The sequence below is a fragment of the Lactuca virosa genome, chromosome 5, assembly GCF_052849685.1.
Source record: "Lactuca virosa cultivar CGN04683 chromosome 5, Lactuca_virosa_CGN04683_v6, whole genome shotgun sequence".
Classification (NCBI taxonomy): Eukaryota; Viridiplantae; Streptophyta; class Magnoliopsida; order Asterales; family Asteraceae; genus Lactuca; species Lactuca virosa.
In genome coordinates, this window is record NC_136430.1 from 120134649 (window position 1) to 120153074 (window position 18426).

At 35.8% G+C, this 18426-nt stretch overlaps 2 protein-coding genes across 2 annotated transcripts; one reads left to right on the forward strand and one right to left on the reverse strand.

The window, feature by feature from the left end:
• The first annotated feature begins 882 nt into the window (after positions 1–882).
• LOC145114697 (putative E3 ubiquitin-protein ligase LIN-1) lies at positions 883–5968 on the forward strand. Its single transcript, XM_079050776.1, has 7 exons — positions 883–2095; positions 2194–2329; positions 3042–3934; positions 4006–4156; positions 4243–4494; positions 4585–4894; positions 5569–5968. Exons 1-7 carry the CDS (start codon positions 1101–1103, stop codon positions 5706–5708), a joined length of 2877 nt encoding a protein of 958 aa, XP_078906902.1. The 5' UTR covers positions 883–1100; the 3' UTR covers positions 5709–5968.
• Positions 5969–6305: 337 nt separating this feature from the next.
• LOC145115803 (histone H3-like centromeric protein CENH3) lies at positions 6306–8370 on the reverse strand. The gene is made up of 7 exons (XM_079052156.1): positions 8217–8370; positions 8070–8095; positions 7901–7937; positions 7690–7820; positions 6999–7073; positions 6782–6857; positions 6306–6501 (listed from the first exon to the last, which is right to left on the reverse strand). Exons 1-7 carry the CDS (start codon positions 8272–8274, stop codon positions 6446–6448), a joined length of 459 nt encoding a protein of 152 aa, XP_078908282.1. The 5' UTR covers positions 8275–8370; the 3' UTR covers positions 6306–6445.
• Between the last annotated feature and the right edge of the window lie 10056 nt (positions 8371–18426).

An 18426-nucleotide genomic window follows, 5' to 3' on the forward strand; every position in this document is an offset into this window, starting at 1 on the left:
GGAATTTTCCGCAAACAATAAATATGGTTTTGAAAGTGTAAAGAAAATTGTTTTTTTCGGTTATGAAAAATAGGCGATGTCACAAGGACAAATCCAAGGAAGTTATCCAAGGTTATAAATAGGGCCCTTGGGATCTCATTATTCTTTTCATTTTGGCTTGACAAATTCGACAACTCTCTTCCTTCCTCTACAGTGGACGAATTCCTCTCCCTCCCACGGTTTGTGAATTTGACCCTCCTCACACTTCATCTTATTTTGCTCTTTTGAGTTCATTGGGTGTGAACCAAGAGACAGATTGATCCAAACAAGGTGGCACGCACAAGATCTCAAGCTCGAAAGTCGTTAGTTGCAAGAGATGTATCTAGTTCTTCATTTTTTATGTTTTCATAGGGTAGCAGTAATAGCACAAAACTTAAATTTTTAGGTTGCATGAACACATATGATTTTGTTTTGTTTCCATTACCATGATCGATTTGTTTAGACGGTTTGAAAACCTAACAAGAGGCTTGATATGTTCAACATAACTTATCATATTACCTCCATGATCCAAAATCTGAACCTAGAGCAAAAAATTTAAACCTACAGCGGAGTGTGAAATTAGAGTTGAAAGAGATTTTAAAATGCATTTTCATTGTAGAATAGGGGGAAAAAATGAAAATTTGTCTTATATAACGGTTGATTTTGCAAGGGTACACATTTCACTAACACCCTGCAAATTTGCAAAACGACACCGTTTTGACCGTCTTAGCGTGCCACCGCCATATATGTGGTCATCGTGGGAATTTTCTTTCAACTTTGAATATTTTTTTATATAAAAACTTCAAGAAAATGACTACTTTTTTGGTTTTCTTTATATGTTTCTATGTGAATGTACTTATTAAATCTTTGAAGAACCAGTAAGGCACTAAGTCACTAACCGTTAAAACAAGAATTATTGGGGAAATCACTACCACTCCTTACACCTCCGCCACCTTCTTGTCCTCTGCCCCACTCCCACCCCCGACCCCTATGACATCTGCCATTGTTCTTCTTCCTCTTCTTCTTCATCTTCTTTCTCATTCACGAATCAACCATCAACCTCATTTATTAATCTATGGTACATGGGTTCTTTAAGTGAGCTTCTAGCCAAAGAAGGATTCGTACGTGATAATTTCAATCGCAAAAAGGTCCGATTCAATAGAACAGTAGCAGCTCCTGATCATGACTCCATTTCTTTGCCTATTTACATCTGCCGTGACCGGAAGAGCATCGACGTTCCAAAGCACAAGAAGAGCTCATCGGTTGTTTCATCCAAAGGTCGTCTTTCATCGGCTTCGAGAAGATCGGATGAACCCGCCATTGATGAAGTTGCTACCAAAGCTGTGATTTCGATTTTGAGTGGGTATGCTGGTAAGTACTTGAAAGACAAGGATTTCCGAGATTCGTTGAGGAACAAGTGTCAATCGTGTTTGGTGAGGAGAAGCAATGGGTTGTCGGATAATGGGGTTTTCGCTAATATGGAATTGGGGATCGAGAGTATTGAGAAATTGATTGATAATCCAGGGACGATTAAGGAATTGAAGATGAAAGCGTTGAGGAATTCAATTGGGTTTTTAACGATTGTTGCAGCTTTGAATTCGAAAGAATCGAGACATGGCACAACATGTGGAACTCCAAATTCACATCTCTCTGCTTGTGCGCAGCTTTATTTATCAATCGTTTACAAGCTTGAGAAGAACGATAGAATCTCTGCAAGACATGCACTCCAAGTGTTTGTTGATTCGCCTCAATTAGCTAGAACTCACTTGCTACCAGATCTTTGGGAGCATTTCTTTCTTCCACATCTCCTCCATATCAAAATTTGGTACCACAAACAAATCGATAACCTTTCTGATGATTGCTCGAAGGATCAAGAAGAACAAATTAACAATTTGAGCAAGATTTATGAAGATCATATGGATATGGGTACGATTCAGTTTGCTCTCTACTATAAAGAATGGCTTAAAACAGGTGGTCAACCTCCTGCTACACTTCCTTCTGTGGCTTTGCCTTCAATCAGTTTATTATCTTCTTCATCTAGTCGAAGAAGAAGGAGTTCATCCTTTGGTAACTTTCTGTAAGTCTTAAAACCCTCTGAAAATTGATGAGAATGATTTAATTTATATTTTTATAAAGCAAATGTTGAATGTGGTTTTGGGTTCTTTGATCATGAAGACATCGAGCTGTTTTTGGTGCTCCGATTGAGAAACAAGCATCTATGGAGTCTGATTATGGAGCCATGGAACAAAAGGAAGAAGAAGAAGAACTTTGTTTAGATGATTATGATACCAACCAACAAAAGATTGTTCAAGTATGTTTATCAATCTTTCTCATTTTGCTATTTAAACTGTGCACAAAATTTGTTATGGAAAAGACTAATTTCAAGAAAGTTTTCATTTTTATAATGATTTCATTTTTTTTTAGTTAAGACATTACATTTTGAAAAGATCTATACAGTTATATATTCATGACATCATTATTGGTAGATCTTTCAAAGTAGAATATAAAAAATAAAAAAAATGGGATACTATAATAAACAAATCAATGACATTACTTTGCTATTTTTTTTCCTTTTATGGGAAAAGCCAAAAGGGGCAAGGTTTAGAGATAAACTATAAATTTTTTTGTTTTGTTGATGAAATTTACATTAAAAATATTAAAGGGTAAAATGCAAAAATAACAACTTAATTTTTATTATTTCTTTTATTTAATAAATCTCTTTCTATTTATGGTTATATTTTAAAATAATATATCCAATTATTGTTATAATGGATAATTTAAAAATATATATACACAATATAATAAAGAAATAAAATTTCCAGAATATAAATCTTCTTTAATAAGAAATAAACTACAAATAAAATGATATAATAGAAATAAATAAGAGTAAAATATTTTAACAAATAAATAAATAATTTTTTTATTATGTATTGCTTTTAATAGCATTTTATGAAATTGTTTAATTTTGACTTTTATACTAGAAATAGTTAAAGCCACTGATCAATTTTGTTGATCACCCGCAGAGTACACTCTCCGATCTTCGAAGTTCATCAAGCAAACCAGACTACACGCGATTTCTTCCATGTCAAACCTTACAAACAGAATCACGATTCACCAGATCTTCTTCAATCGCGTCTTCATCATCTGATCTAACCAGAGCCATTTCCTCAATCACCACCTCCGAAAATTTACCCGAATGCGAAACCGCGATTCGTGTCATAACCAAATCATGGCTAGACGATCAATTAATCGAAAAACAACTATCCCATCCATCAGTAATCGAAGGTATGCTCGAAGTATTATTCGCATCTACCAACGAAGAAATCCTCGAACTCGTCATCTCCTTATTAACCGAACTCGTTTCGAAAAACCCTGCGAACGGGAAGATCATCCTAACCCTTGATCCACGTCTCGAAGGGTTCACTGAACTCATGAGAAACAGTAGCCTGTTCCTAAAAGCATCGATTTTGCTCCATTTCGTGAAACCTGAAGCGAAACAGATGATTTCCACCGAATGGATCCCGTTGGTGCTACGAGTGCTTGAATTCGGAGATCAAACACAGCAATTGTTCAGCGTTCGGTGTAGTCCTCAAATCGCGGCGTATTATTTTCTCGATCGGCTTCTTACGGGGTTTGATGAAGATCGGAATCTGGAGAATGGAAGACAAGTGATTGCGATTGGAGGGTTGAGTTTGTTGCTGAGAAGAATGACGAATGGAGATGATGTTGAGAAGTGTAAAGCGGTTTCTGTGATTTATTGGTGTATTCAAGCCGATGGAAGGTGTCGCCATTATTTGGCGGATAATTTGAATCCGGAGCTCATTCTTGCACTCTTGGTTCGTGGTAAAGAGGTCGATGGCAAATTTTGCAATGAGATTGTGTTCTCTTTGCTTGTCGAGTTAATCTGCCTCCATAGGTACATTCATAACATTCACTACAGGGAACTTTTAGAGTAGGATTAATGATTTTTTTTCTTGTATTCAACAGATTTGAGCAAAGAACGAAACTTTTCAACAAATTATTGAAGGGATTGGATTGCTTGAACACTATGCAAATCTTGTTAGTTTCTTTACAAAAGGCTACACAAGAAAAACGCCCTCTAATTGCTACTATAATGCTTCAGCTTGATCTTTTTATGGTAACGTTTTCTTTGACTTTCTCTATTAAGTCATTCTTTCTGCATTCAGTCAAAAAGAAACACCCCTATATAGCAGTTTATTGCAGGGAGATCCACTGAAGAGTAGTGTATATCGAGAGGAGGCCATAGATGCAATAACCGAAGCTTTAGATTGTCAAATATGTAATGAAAATGTTCAAGAACAAACAGCGAAAGCCTTGTTGATATTAGGAGGCAGGTATGCTTACACAGGCACACCAGAAGCTGAAAATTGGATCTTGAAAGAAGCTGGTTATGATGAGAGCTTGGAGGGCGGCTTCCATGGTAGATACTTCATCGTCCAAGGATCCAAACATTTGGTAATCACAAACAATAATATCCAAATTCTCAATTTCCATTTAATTTGGACTAAAACTTAGACCTAAACCTAATTAATTCATGTGGTTTAGAATGAAGACGATGAGATAGATCATTGGCAAAGGAAAGCTGCAATGGCATTATGGATTAGTGGTGGCGAAAAGCTTATAAGGGCAATTGGGGAATCGATAGGTTATGGGATCCCGTGTTTGGCACGTGCAAGCCTTGTGACAGTTGCTTGGATGAGTAAATTTGTTCATACGGTTGGTGATGGAGATGTTCTTCAGAGTGCCGCATTGTCAACCCTAATACGGAAGTTGATAGATTCGTTGAATCGTGATAATACGATTGAAGAAAGAGTTCTTGCTTCGTTTTCATTACTCGCTCTTTCCAAGAGTTCAGGTATCTTTTTAATTTTTGTCTCATTGACATCAGTCTCACCCTGTTTGGGCGGGACAAAACAAGACAGAACAGGTTATACTGTGTTTGACATGCAGTAGACCGAGACTCGACAATCTTTCTAGGGCTGTTTTCGATGACGAGGATGAGGAGGGTATTTACGTCTTTTGCACATACGAGAAATCAAGAACGAGTCTGTGTCCCACCTTTTTGGATTGGACAACAAATTGAAATTTTTTTATTCTATCGACATCGGTCACAGTCTCAGCCACATGCAAACCAAACGCAGTGCAAGACCGTCCTTAGTTGTCCTATGTAACCAACGGGGCCTGTTGGTTACGCATGACAGAACAAACTTGTGCTTGTACTGCTTTTGACGTGCATTTGACTGAGACTATGACCGATGTCAATAGAATAAAAAATTTCAATTTGTTGTCCCGTCCAAAAAGGTGGGACATGGGCTCGCTCTTGATTTCTCGTATGTGCAAAAGACATAAATGCCCTCCTTATCCTCGTCATCGAAAACAGCCCTAGAAAGATTGTCTGAGTCTCCATCCAATGCACGTCAAACACAGTACACGATGTTCTGTCTTATACCAAATGGGTCCTCAAGGGTCATGGGTAAGACCCGGTTGTGGGCCATGAGGTTTAACGAGTTTCCTGTTACTTTTTGGTAGGTTTTATGTTTGAGATTTCAGAGGATGAGAAAATGGCAATGGTGGTTCATCTTAGAAACATATCGAAGGTGACATGGACTGCAAAAAGACTGGCTTCTGTAATAACAGGAAGCCCATCAAGAAGGCATTCAGGTGTTTAACAAAGGCTTGCTCATTCAAGCTGATTTGGTATATATGAGTGTACAAAAACTTATTGCCTCCATTTTTATGTTTTATAGCTAGAAATGGTCTTTGTATATACTTGTAGATGCATACACCATTTCACAATGCTATAAAACAATTATATTTTTATGTTTGGAAGTAATTTTCAACATTACATGTACTTTAAATATTATGTATTCACAATTTCAATATCATGTTTGACTGGTATAAAAATTTTGAGTGTATTCTCATTTCTTAATTTTCTTACTTTACAAACTAATACTCAATTCACACTTATCAGTATATTTGGTGAGTGGATGGGAAATTGATTACTTGACAAATAATTACCAATATTTAACCTGAAACTTGTAAATTCTACTTTATTTTTCAATCATAATAAACATTACATCTCTTTACACATAATAGCAACATACTGACATAATAACATCTTAGCAATATGTAACACCAAACTTGTAAGCATTTGTACAAGTTTCATTATATTATTACTATCATCAATGCTTATAAGTTTCAAGTTATATATTGTTATTATCCTTAAGCTACAAATTTTGCATGATGTAAATATGATTTTTTTTTCATTTAATCATGTGACTTTTACAAATATAGTTTTGTAAAGTTTATAAATATGTCCTCTAACCTCATAAATCTATTCAAGAAGTAACAATAAGGAGTCACTACCACGTAACATATGTTATAAACAATTAGTTAACTGGTATAATTAATAGGGCTGCCCTTTCTTTCCAAGTCTTCTTGCCAATTCCCAATCCTTTTTCACTGAAAATAATAATATGTGCAAATGACAAGTCAGCATTGGTCATGGGTAAAATAGAATTGAGCTAATTACAAGAAATAGCAACATAATTTCATTAATTTTTTTATTATAGCACCCTACTTGCTATTACCCATTTTAACCCATATAATATTCAAAAGTTGCTTTTGTATTTGATGACATGGCTATAATTGGATAAATTTTTCAAAGTACAATGTTGTAATGAGGAGAAACAAATTACCCATTTTAATATGTTCTATTTTCCCAGATTCAGTGAAAACTTACTAAGTGTCACACGCTTTGCATGTATGGAGCATAGCATTGAATCTTCAAACAACTGAACTAAATAATCTTCTGCAGCCTGCATAACAAAAAACTTTTAACATTTACTAATGTATTTAATGGGGACATGACTTAACCCAGTAAGCTATATATGAGTGTTTTTTTTTTTTTTACTTAATTCAAAAAGAACGACTTAATGAAAAAGGAAATAATATGATACCTCCTGAAGTGCTTGTAAAGCTTCAGCTTGCCATCGGGTGACTTCAGGGGCAAAGTAATTGCTAATTTCTCTTACCTGCAAACAATTTAACACCCAAATTAAAGCCATCATTAATATGTAATGAGGGTATTTTAGTCATTTTGTGTTGTGGCAAATGACCGCAATCATTAGTAGTTTTTCTTTTGTGGTCCATTTGCAACAGAAAGACAAGTGTAGGAAGATGATAGGAAGAAAAAATAGGAGGATATTTGATTTCTCATCATAAATTCTTAACTTTGCTCTTCAAAATTACGTTTGCTTTTTCTCTCACATTAGATTAATCTACAAAACAAAGGCAAATTTATTTCTAGTTCCCTCACTAAATCCCCAAATTATGGTAACGATTCAATGTGTGTTAACATATATAATTTCAAGATTACACAAAAATTGAACACAAATCCTGGCAAAATATATGAAGTGAAAACTAACGTTTAGGGTTTTTTCAATTAATGCCTGAAGAATTTAAGATAAACAATCACATATCTAAGTGCCCAATATTTCATAACTTGACGACGAATGCTTTAATTTGTCCATTTGCAAGAAAATTGGATAAAAATAATGTAATTGATATGATTGTGACTTATGAGAATCGAAGTACACAATTGGTAAACAAAAATCTTGTTGGGGATGAATGCAATTGCAGACATCTTACAGTTCGGATGAAAGGAGCGGCCGGGATGAGAAGATTGACGGTCTTCTGCAAACGCCGGATCTCACGGAGGGCTTGAGTCCCAGGCTTATGACGATGCGGTCTCTTCCTTTCTCCGGCTCCGGCTTCTGAACCTGTAAACCAAAAACCTTTCAGATCTACAAAATCTCAGCACACACACACAACAAACATCAAAACGTATACAAGAACTCACTTGACGGAGTCTTCCTCGGACTCTTTCTTGGTTGTGGCTGGAGCAGAAGATATCAAAATAACATCAAAACCACATTACATCACAAAAATCTGCTGCTAAATCAGTAAATCAAACCTCAAAAACACTTAAAATTAACACTGAAATCGAGATAATAGAGAAAGATTATCACCGTGCTGGTAGAACTAGACGCGATACCTGCGATTTTAGTTGATGAAAAAGACTTTAGGGTTCTAGCAAAAGAAAAAATGGGAAATATCAAAAAATAATGATTCAATCTAAAATGAGTGACGAAGAAAAAGTGAGTTCATGTGCACACCAGTTTTGAGCTTGGCCTTGGAGGAACTCCGTTTAGCTATTTGCTTCGTTCTCGCCATTGTTGATTTGGTGTTCTTGCTGCTGAAAGAAAAACTGACAATTGTCAGTCTCTGTATTTTGAACGGAAATCATTTTGGCGACCCCGCGCGGTTTATTTTCCGTTTGGCGTTTGTGTATTTCTTTGTCCTTAGACTCCGTTAAATGACGACGTTTGCTCCCACAACAAAAAAAAGATGTGTGACGAGGTACAAGTCATTGTGGTACGTTTCATTAGCAACATTAACTTTTCTTATAATAATTTTTTAATAATTCTCATAAAAAACAAATACTCGAATAGAATGAAATTCCAACAACTAACTACATAATATAAAGTATTAATATATATTTGGATTACACACATCCAAAAATAATTGTAAATATCTATTTATTATAACCGAAAGTCGTTCTCTCTTCAAGAGATGTGTACTAGCATGTATGGCAAAAGTATCTATTATAGTATGACTAGTGACCCGAATAATCTGACCCCGATCAAAGGGTACAAACCCGATTGGCGATTTCAAAGGATAAGTGTTTGGAATAGGTTGAGGGTTGTTAGGCTCAAAATCGTATATCGACTCGACCCGACAGTTGCTAGGGTTTATGGATATAAGTATTCGTATGTAGAAATTTTGTTATATTCATCTTTTGCATTGTGGGATATTGTCACAAATAGGGATGTTATTCGGGTCGGAACCGGACCGAACCGACTCGAACTTGAAAACCGAATAAGGGTAATTGCATGAACCGAAAACCAGACCAAATAACCAATACGGGTTCGGTTCGATTCGATTCGGGTATTAATCGGTTTGCTTCGGTTATTATCTGAATAACATGTACAAGTTGAATTAAGGACCTAATATAACCGAATAAACTGTATTAGGATTCTATAACCCAAATAACATTTACAATATGATTATAAAAATTGTATTTTTTATGACTTTTGTAGCTTATGATTCTATAACAAATCTTTTAAAGAAACAAATTTGTTAATTAAAAATAATGCAAAGTATACACAATTATTCACGAGCGGATCGATTGAATGTAGGTCATTCGGCGTAGCAAGAAAAATACGATTAAAAATTGACTTTTCAATTTCGGACTGAGTATTTAGAAGCGAATAATCCCTTATTTGGGTAACCCAGGCCGAATAACCCGATAACCGAATAAGTCTAATATAGATACTTGAGAACCGAATCGAATTGCTTATTCGGGTCTAATTCGATTCAGTTCGGGTTTCCAGGCCAAATTTTCATCCCTAGTCACAAAACCCTTTAGATTTAACAAAATAAATAAATAAATAAATACAATTTCACCCCAAGTTCGTTTTTGTGTCCATTAATGTCTTGTATTTAAGTAGCTTTTATCATAAATGCATTTTAGGAGGTTAAAGGTTACGTAGTCGGTTACCAAGACCACACTGGAAACTCGCATGGTTGTTAAAACCATTCGACATTCTTAAAAGGTTCCCCTATTTCGTTCCACTTAAACAATCTTCAAAAGGAATAATGATACCTTCTTCAAACAAAGCAAGCTTCAATGGAGGTTCACCATGGAAGAACAAGGGCGTAATAAGATGTTGATATGCCAATGTTTTTCCAATTTTCACTTCAATGACACAGGACAACCCTGGAAGAATATTTTGGGGTTACGTAATTTCCAAGTAAAAATGATATAATTTCTCTAACAAACTGTAACACCTACTTTTTGGGAATGTTGATACCAAGTTTATTTAATTCAAGTGTTTAAGGATGGTGGGTTTTGTAAAGGAAACAAAAGCATGGCGCGAACAAGTATGGGTCACGAGGTGAATAAAAACCCTTAGTCGTGGCGCGATCTAAATGAAGCTTGTAGTGCGAAGACGTTATTTTCACAAAACCCTAAACATCGGGACTTGGGCCTTATTTAAGGACATTAACTCTTAGGGTTGCCTCATTTAGCAGTCTCTATTCCTCAGGAACGTTTCTCCCAAAACCCTAACCTCCATTTCATAAGTTGTTGAACTTTTAAGTCATTTGTGTGTGTATTGAAGTTGAAGGAAGTTACTTTAGTGCCAAGAAGCTATATATTGTGGCATTTCAACCTTCTAAGTCATCTATGTACCTTGGTAAGTCTCCAAATTTCAAGCTTTATGCTTTATGTTTTGTAGATCTAGGTTCGTGAGCTTGTTTTGGTCCCTTTAATGGTATTTTGATGGAGTTTGGACAACTCTAAAGGTTATGTCTTGGGGTCTCCTGGACCTATTGTGGTGTTAAGAATGGATTTTTGTCTTTCCCTATTTGCCATGCATGGATTTTGGTATACTTCTTGTCCTATTTTTAAACCTAGAAGTTAGGGTTTGTTGCACAAGGCTTTCTTATGGATAAAGTTGGAAACTTTGTCCTTTAAGACCTATTGGAAGGGTATCTAGAAGTTTGATCCCTTGTCTTAAGGGATTAACTATTAAGTGCTTAACAAGGAAATGGATTATGCTACGAGAATCGCGGCGCGACTAAGGGAACATTCATGTCGTGAGTTTAAGTCTAAAGTTACAACTATCTTGGCACTTAGTGACTGCGACGCAACAAGTGTAAGGTTCGTGGCACGTGGTGCAACGACCCAAATTTTTTTTTCATCTAAATATCTAGGGATTATCAGAGTTTCTATAATTTTTTGTGGAATTCTATAACTTTAAAAAACACTTTACACCCATGCTAATATTCGGGTTTACAATAAATTCAAACTCTGATATAATGCAACAAGGAAAGTACAAAGACATAAAATTATTCTTCTATTATAAGTCGTGCTCCTATCTTCTCACGTACAATGGTTGCTACGTGAACATTAGACAACAGGTCTGGTGAGTTATATTCTATTTGTTTTCATGTTATCATAATATTCTTCTAATATTTCTATCTTTCCATACTCTATCTTTTTAATCTATTTTCCTCAAATTATGCTATGTTCTTATTATTTCTCATCACATATGTCTCTTATATTATCTTCTCTTTTCATCTATCTCTTATTATCTTTACTTGTGTCTTCTCACCCCATCAATCTCATCTCACCTTATACCATATCTTCTTTTCTATTCTTACCTATTTCATACTCTTCTCACTTAATCTCTTTCATCTTGTTGTTGGTTTAGGTGTCTAAGCCCATAACTATTATTGGTATGTACTTGACCCGAGAGTAGCATGGTCCATTTCGGTTGCATATCACCAGGACAAATTTGATAGGATGGACTTTTAAGAAGAGGTTATTTATGATTTATTAATATATTATAAGTTCTAATATATTAATATGAAATCATATTATTTAATTAGTATTGATCAATAATTAGTTTGGAATTAATTTTGTGATCAAAAGAGACTAATTAAATATAAGGGGTTGATTTGGTAAATCATTCATTCTTATGGTGTGGGCCAATGATCCATGATTCCTTAGGTTGGGCTAAACCCATGTGACAATCCATGGATGATCCATGGAGGTTTAAACCCATGGAGCCTAAGGAATATGGAAGGTCATGCATATTAGGGTTTACATTGTGTAACCCTAATCTTGCCACACTATATAAGAAGCCCCTTAGCATCCAAAATTGGTGACTAGACACACTAGTGCTCTTGGAGATCATTGAGCCGATTTGTGTACACCATACTCTCTCAAAAGTCATCTTTTGTCCAAAGGTGTTTTGTGATTCCATTTGAGGCATTCACACTATTGGTGCTAAGTTCTTCAAGGCCAAAACTACAAGCTACAACAAAGAGGTAATTCCATAACTCATTTCTATGTTGTTTGTGTCAATTGCATGCTAGTTGTAGGCTTAATGCTTTGGAAACAATATTGCATGTATAATTAGAGAAAACATAGATCCAAAGCATTTAGGGTTGTATGTGCACCATAGGATGTTGTAGTATACTAAAACCCTTCAGTGGTATCAGAGCCTAGGATTGTTTTCTATTATACTTGATGCTTATTGTTTTTTTAAAGCAAGAAAAATCGTTTTTTTGGAATCTGTCTGATCACCACGAGGTGGTGACTGTTCAGTGAAAAAAATCGTTTTTTGGCCTGTTTTGGGTTAGGATCATTACCACAAAATGTTTTTGTTCATAAAATTTGATTTTGTTGCTATGGTAATGATTATCCTCATCCAAATAAAAGATAATTGTCAAAGTTTCATGATTTGTATTAGTTTATATGATTAGGCTAATTTCTTGAAACTTGTTTGATATGAATTATCTTAATTTATGAGTTTAATTAGATCATATGCAAATTGATTGATTTTGTTAGTTACAATTTTTGATCTAAATGTTTTTGATAAAATCCATAACTTGTCCTCAAGTTATGGAAAGTGAAAAGTCTCATTTTTAAATGTCATCATAAAATGGATTTAAGTCTTACATAACTTGTCCTCAAGTTATGGAACTTGAAGAGTCTTTTACATAAATGTTTTTTATGAACTCCATAACTTGTCCTCAAGTTATGGAATGTCAAGAGTCTTTTCATAAAACCTATATTAAACTCATAAGTTATGGATTCCAAAAGTTTTTGAATAGTTCAAAACTTGCCCTCAAGTTTTGGAATTTGTAAATGCAAAGTCTTACTTTGAAACATTTAGTTCCAAACCCTAGAATTTTAAAAGTTTAAAATTCAACCATTATATTATTATAGGTTTAATATATATATATATATATATATATATATATATATATATATATATATATATATATATATATATATATATGTATAAGAGTAAAGCCAGTCTTACCGTTAGTAGGCTCATTCACGAAGCCGGTCTATAAAGGGGTATAAGGTTACTGCCTATAAAATGGCAGTTTAATGGGTGTCTACTCTCACCCACCACTTCCTTGACTGGTGGAAGGTCGTTAGCCGAACGGATAGGATATGACATTAATTCTCATTATAAGTATAATGATAATTATAAAGTAACTAAACTTTTATTAAATTTCCAATCTTAGTTATTTTAGGAAAAATGTGAAAATGGTGCTACTCCATGAAATTGCACTTTGCACCTTGTTACGTCGTTAGTGGAGCGTGTGTGGTTAACCGGCACACTAACCTGGGACTGACATTGTGTGACAAAGGGTAGCTTGATGTTAATCATAGATCAATGGAGCGTGTGTGGTTAACCGGCACATTAATTAGGTGTTTGTAACATTGGGTGTACCAAGCTAAATTGCATGGTTATTCACACCTTGTTTGTGATCCTCGACATCCCAGTCACAAACTTGAAGGGCGCAATCGAGATTTAAACATGCCATTGAATAGTTCAATGAATCTCAAAGGATCTAGGAATTTCAATCCATTTAAAACTTAATAATAATTTTCGTTTTTCATGGTGGAAATTGGTAAATCGTCATTTTCCTACCTTCAAATATTTTGAAATTTGGATTACGACATCCCTCTTCCGAATTGTAAAATATTGTGTTGGGTCCTAGCCTTAATATTTCATGTTGGGTGTTATATTAAGGACTAAAATCAACTAAACTTGGATTTCTCCCATTACAGATGTCTAGTTCAGACAACTATGGTCTTCCCAAATCTTAAAAAAAAAATTTCTTTATAAAGATGATTTTCCACAAGGCGATCAAGGTGAAAGATTAATCCCTTCTTCGTGTTGTAGTGGAACTTCACTTCCTCCACCTCCTCCAATTATTCTCCCTAACCCACAAGTTCAAGGTCACTCAAAGCCCTATTGGGAGGAAGGAAAGTCTGTATGTGCTCACGTCTTGGAGATGAAGTTACATATTGACAAGCTGGGAGAGTTGGGTGTCGAAGTCTCAAGGAAGTTGGCTGTTGACTGTGTTCTTTAATCACTTCCCGAGTCATATAGTGAGCTCATTAAGGACTACTATGTGACAGACCATGACATGACCCTTATTGATCTTACCTATTTGATTGTTGCCGCTGAATCAGCAATGATTTGGCGCACTGGTAAAAGCAAATTTGATTGGAAGATCTACTTCCCAAACTTCCATGGACATTGACAATGGTAACATTGGAAGTTCAGAAAAGCTTTCTCTTCCCAGTGGAAAGGGATCGGCCATGTTTAAGTCATTTGACCAAATGGTAAAGAGAAAGGCTAAGTCTGAGATAGTCCCGTGTACCTGTAACGCCCGCAGATTCGGGATAGTCAATTTAAAGACAATAAGCGTCAAAAATTACTTTTTGATGGAAGATTATTTAGAAAGGGTAATCTTAAACAAGTGGTAGTATATGTTACAAGGGTTCCGTACATATAAAGAACACCGAAATCCGAGTTATAACGAAGAAGTTATGACTCGTCGAAGTTTCGCGACGGAACCGGCACGGCACCGGGAGACGTAAATAGTGAATTTACGATAGAGGATTTTTTAGCCTTAGTGATCTAAACAAAAGTTGTAGTATATTTTAAACCGAGAACATACACAAAAAGAACGACCAAATCTGACTTCGTATGAGGAAGTTATGAATTTTCTAAGGAACAAATTACTAAAATAGTCCCTGTGGTTTGGCTAAAGTTGCGCGTTTGGTCCCTATGTTTTGTTTTGCACTCGAACCATCCCCAGGTTTTATTTTTATTACACGCCTGGTCCCTGGGTCCGTTAGTCGTCAATTCCAAACGTTAAGTCCCCCACGTGCTTCGCACATGAGGGGTATTTTCGTCATTTTGTACATGGCGCCTAAATGCAATGCCAATAGTTTCTTCATTCCGATCATTTTACGATCACCTCCCTCTCACACACACTCTCTCTCACTTAATTTGTAACTCATCAAAATCGAGTAGAAACCCTAACTCCTCAAAATTTTGCAAGAATCATCGAAGCAACAATGGTGGGTTGGAGGATTAGAGCAAACATGGAAGAAATAGACGTTGAAAAACATTACGGTAACCCCTTATTTTCAAAAGTTAAATTTATCACTTACAGATTTTAAGCTAATAAGTTGAAGCTTTCTCTTTTACAGCTGGTCATCCAACTATCTTCTCCATCAGATTATTCTATGGTGGAGAGTTTACAAAGTTTCCTGGAAGGAGGTACGTCAAGGGCAAAGAAAGATACGTTGATCTATTGGACATTGATGAGTTCTGTGTACACGATATTGATGAGATGATGGAGACCCTAAGCTATGTTGAAGAGGGTAAGTTGCTTTATTACCACTTCAAAAGACCCTTTTCAGATTTGGACTTTGGGTTGTTTGCATTGGCTAGTGACAGTGACATTAACCATTTGGGTACATACGTGGGTAAACATAAACTGATTGAAGTTTATGTTGAACATGGTAAAACAGTGTTGCATACATATACAATGTCATCTACCCCTAGTAAAGTTAGGATAGAAGAAATCATTGATCAACCTTCATGTAGTAAAAGGCTATTTTTGGAATGGAAGGAAACTGAAACAGGGGATTGTATTGGATCAAGTAAACCAGATGTTGTGCCAACAAAAGAAACTGAAACTGACCAAATTGATGCCCAATGTGAAACACACGGTATATTTGATGAATTTGATGAAATTCTAAATGAAGAACCTGGAGGGAATACTCATGAAAGTGACAATAGAGATGATGTTGATGATAGTGGTGATAGTGATGATAGTGAGTTCTTAGTAGACTTAGATAACCTCCTAGATGAACCTGAGATAGACATGAATGAGTTTTTGTTAAATATTGATGAAGATATAGAGTGGGTGGGTGATCTTGGAGGGTCAAATGTCAAGGAAACAGAAACAAGGGAAATTGATGATATTGAGGTTGTAAACAATGAGGTATTCTTATATGAGTCATCATCTGATGAAGGTGGGAGCAACAGGAGAAGAAAATCAATTAAGGCAATTCGAAGGGCAATGGAAAACAGTGATGCAAGAGTTAGTGATCCATTCTATGTGTACCAAAAATTCACCTCATCTGAATAATTGAAAGATGCAATAAGACAACATGCTGTGGAGACAAGGAGGGAAATAGACTTCATAAAAAATGATAAAAACAGAGTGAGAGCTATTTGTAAAGGTACTATCCCAGACCTTGGTCAACTTGATCCATGTGGGCCCAGTCACAGCAATAAAGAAAGTGAAGAAAACAAGTGTCCATGGGTACTTTATGCTAGCAAGTGGGAACAAGATGTTGACTGGGAGATCAAGACCTACGAAAAAGAGCATAGATGTCTACAAACAAGAAATGTGAAAGCTTGTACCTACAAGTTTTTGGCAAAGAAAATAGTGCAGCAAATTGAAAGCAACCCTACAGTCCCTACACGAGCTTTACAAGAACAACTTCAACGTGAATACCAGGTAGATATTTCAAAGATGAAGGTATTTAGGGCTAAAACAGAAGCATTGAATCAAGTAAGGGGCGATTATGCAGGGCAATATACTACACTACGAGACTATGTTCAAGAACTTCGCACTCGAAACCCAGGGACAACAGTTAAGATAGAGGTCGAAAGTGAGCCAAACCCAGCTTCTGAGACTAGAACTTTCAAACGGATCTACATCTGTCTAGGGCCATTAAAGAAAGCTTTTCTAACTGGTAAAAGAGATTACCTTGGTTTGGATGGGACTTTTATGAAAGGGCCTTATCCTGGAATGATACTCACAGCAGTGGTAAGATGTAAACACATATCTTGTGTTATTTTATTCCATTTTATTTAAATTACTAACTCCTTCACTATGTTTAGGGTCTTGATGGAAATAATTGTACATATCCTTTGGCATATGCTGTCGTAGAGGCTGAGAATATAAATTCATGGACTTGGTTCTTAAGGTGCTTGGGTGATGACATTGATTTGCAAGCTAATTCCAACTTTACCTTTATATCTAACAGACAGAAGGTAAGTAATTTCAATGGACTTGGTTCTTATTGTACATTGTATACATTACATCTAATGTTGTTTACTTTTTGTACAGGGTTTGTTGCAAGCAATTGGTACATTGTATCCATGTGCAGAACACAGGTTTTGTCTGCGACACATTCATGAAAACATGAAGAAAATATGGAGGGAAAGGTGTTTCAGGACATGTTGTGGAACTGTGCAAGTACAACAACAATACAAAAATTCAACCATGCTATGGAAGAGTTAAGAAAGCTAAACAATGACTGCTACGAATGGGTCAAAGCTATTCCACCTCAACATTGGTCTAGGGCACACTTCACAGGTTTGTTTTATTTTTTTGGGTTAATTGTTACCAAATGATTCACTTTCTCACATAATTTTTTATTTATATTGTAGGGAGGGCTCATTGTGATGGGCTTCTGAATAACTTGTGTGAGACCATAAATAATCAAATTAACAAAGCACGCGACCAACCACTTATCACATGCCTTGAGTATATTAGAGAGTACCTTATGTTAAGGATTGTGAGTGTCCAAAAGGTAATTGATAAGGCTGTTGGACCATTAACTCCAACTGCAACAAGTGTGCTTGAAAGAAACAAATCTGATGTAGCTCAATGTGTGGGTAAGTTCTGTGGGAATGGAAAATATCAGGTGAGTGGTCCATGGATGGACCAATGTGTGTTAGACATGGTTCAACACACATGTTCTTGTAGAAGATGGGAACTCACTGGTATACCTTGTAAACATGCCCTTGTTGCTATATGGGACATGAGAAAAAATAAGCAGAATGTTGGCGTACCTGAAGAATGGGTTCATTCTACTTACTGGTTAAAAACTTGGAAGGAAATGTATTCTTTCAAGATTGAACCAATTAATGGAAGAAGAATGTGGGAAAAGTTTCCATGTCCAACCACTTTGCTTCCTCCCAATCATCATGTCCCCATTGGAAGACCAAGGAAGAAAAGAAGGAAGTCAGTTGTTGAATTAGAAGATATGGTGAAGGGTGGTACGACATCAAGGAAGGACAAGAGTGTGACATGTTCAAAATGCAAAAAGCTTGGTCATAATAAAAGAAGCTACAAAGGTCAAAGTCCATGTGATGTTAGTTCAAGCAAGAAAGGGAAGGCTGGGAATAAAGCTAAAAGTGTAGGTGATGGTACTTCAATCAAGAAAGGGAAGGATGGGAAAAAAGATCAAAGTGCAGGTGATGGTACTTCAAGCAAGAAAGGGAATGTTGGGAAGAAAGCTCAAAGTGTATATGGTGGTAGGCAAAGTGGAACTCAAAGTGCATGTGATGGAATTTCAAGCAGGACAAGGAAGGCTGGGAAGAAAGGGAAAATTATTGCTTAAGTTATGATTGTGTT

Excerpts from the sequence above, each read along its gene's own strand:
- LOC145115803 (XM_079052156.1), bottom strand. The coding sequence starts at position 8,274 with ATGGCGAGAACGAAGCAAATAGCTAAACGGAGTTCCTCCAAGGCCAAG. Across the intron at positions 6,858-6,998 it reads CTTTACAAGCACTTCAGGAG|GCTGCAGAAGATTATTTAGT; the intron begins GTATCATATTAT and ends TTTGTTATGCAG. Across the intron at positions 6,502-6,781 it reads TGCAAAGCGTGTGACACTTA|TGAAAAAGGATTGGGAATTG; the intron begins GTAAGTTTTCAC and ends TATTATTTTCAG.
- LOC145114697 (XM_079050776.1), top strand. The coding sequence starts at position 1,101 with ATGGGTTCTTTAAGTGAGCTTCTAGCCAAAGAAGGATTCGTACGTGAT. Across the intron at positions 4,157-4,242 it reads TTCAGCTTGATCTTTTTATG|GGAGATCCACTGAAGAGTAG; the intron begins GTAACGTTTTCT and ends AGTTTATTGCAG. Across the intron at positions 4,895-5,568 it reads CGCTCTTTCCAAGAGTTCAG|GTTTTATGTTTGAGATTTCA; the intron begins GTATCTTTTTAA and ends ACTTTTTGGTAG.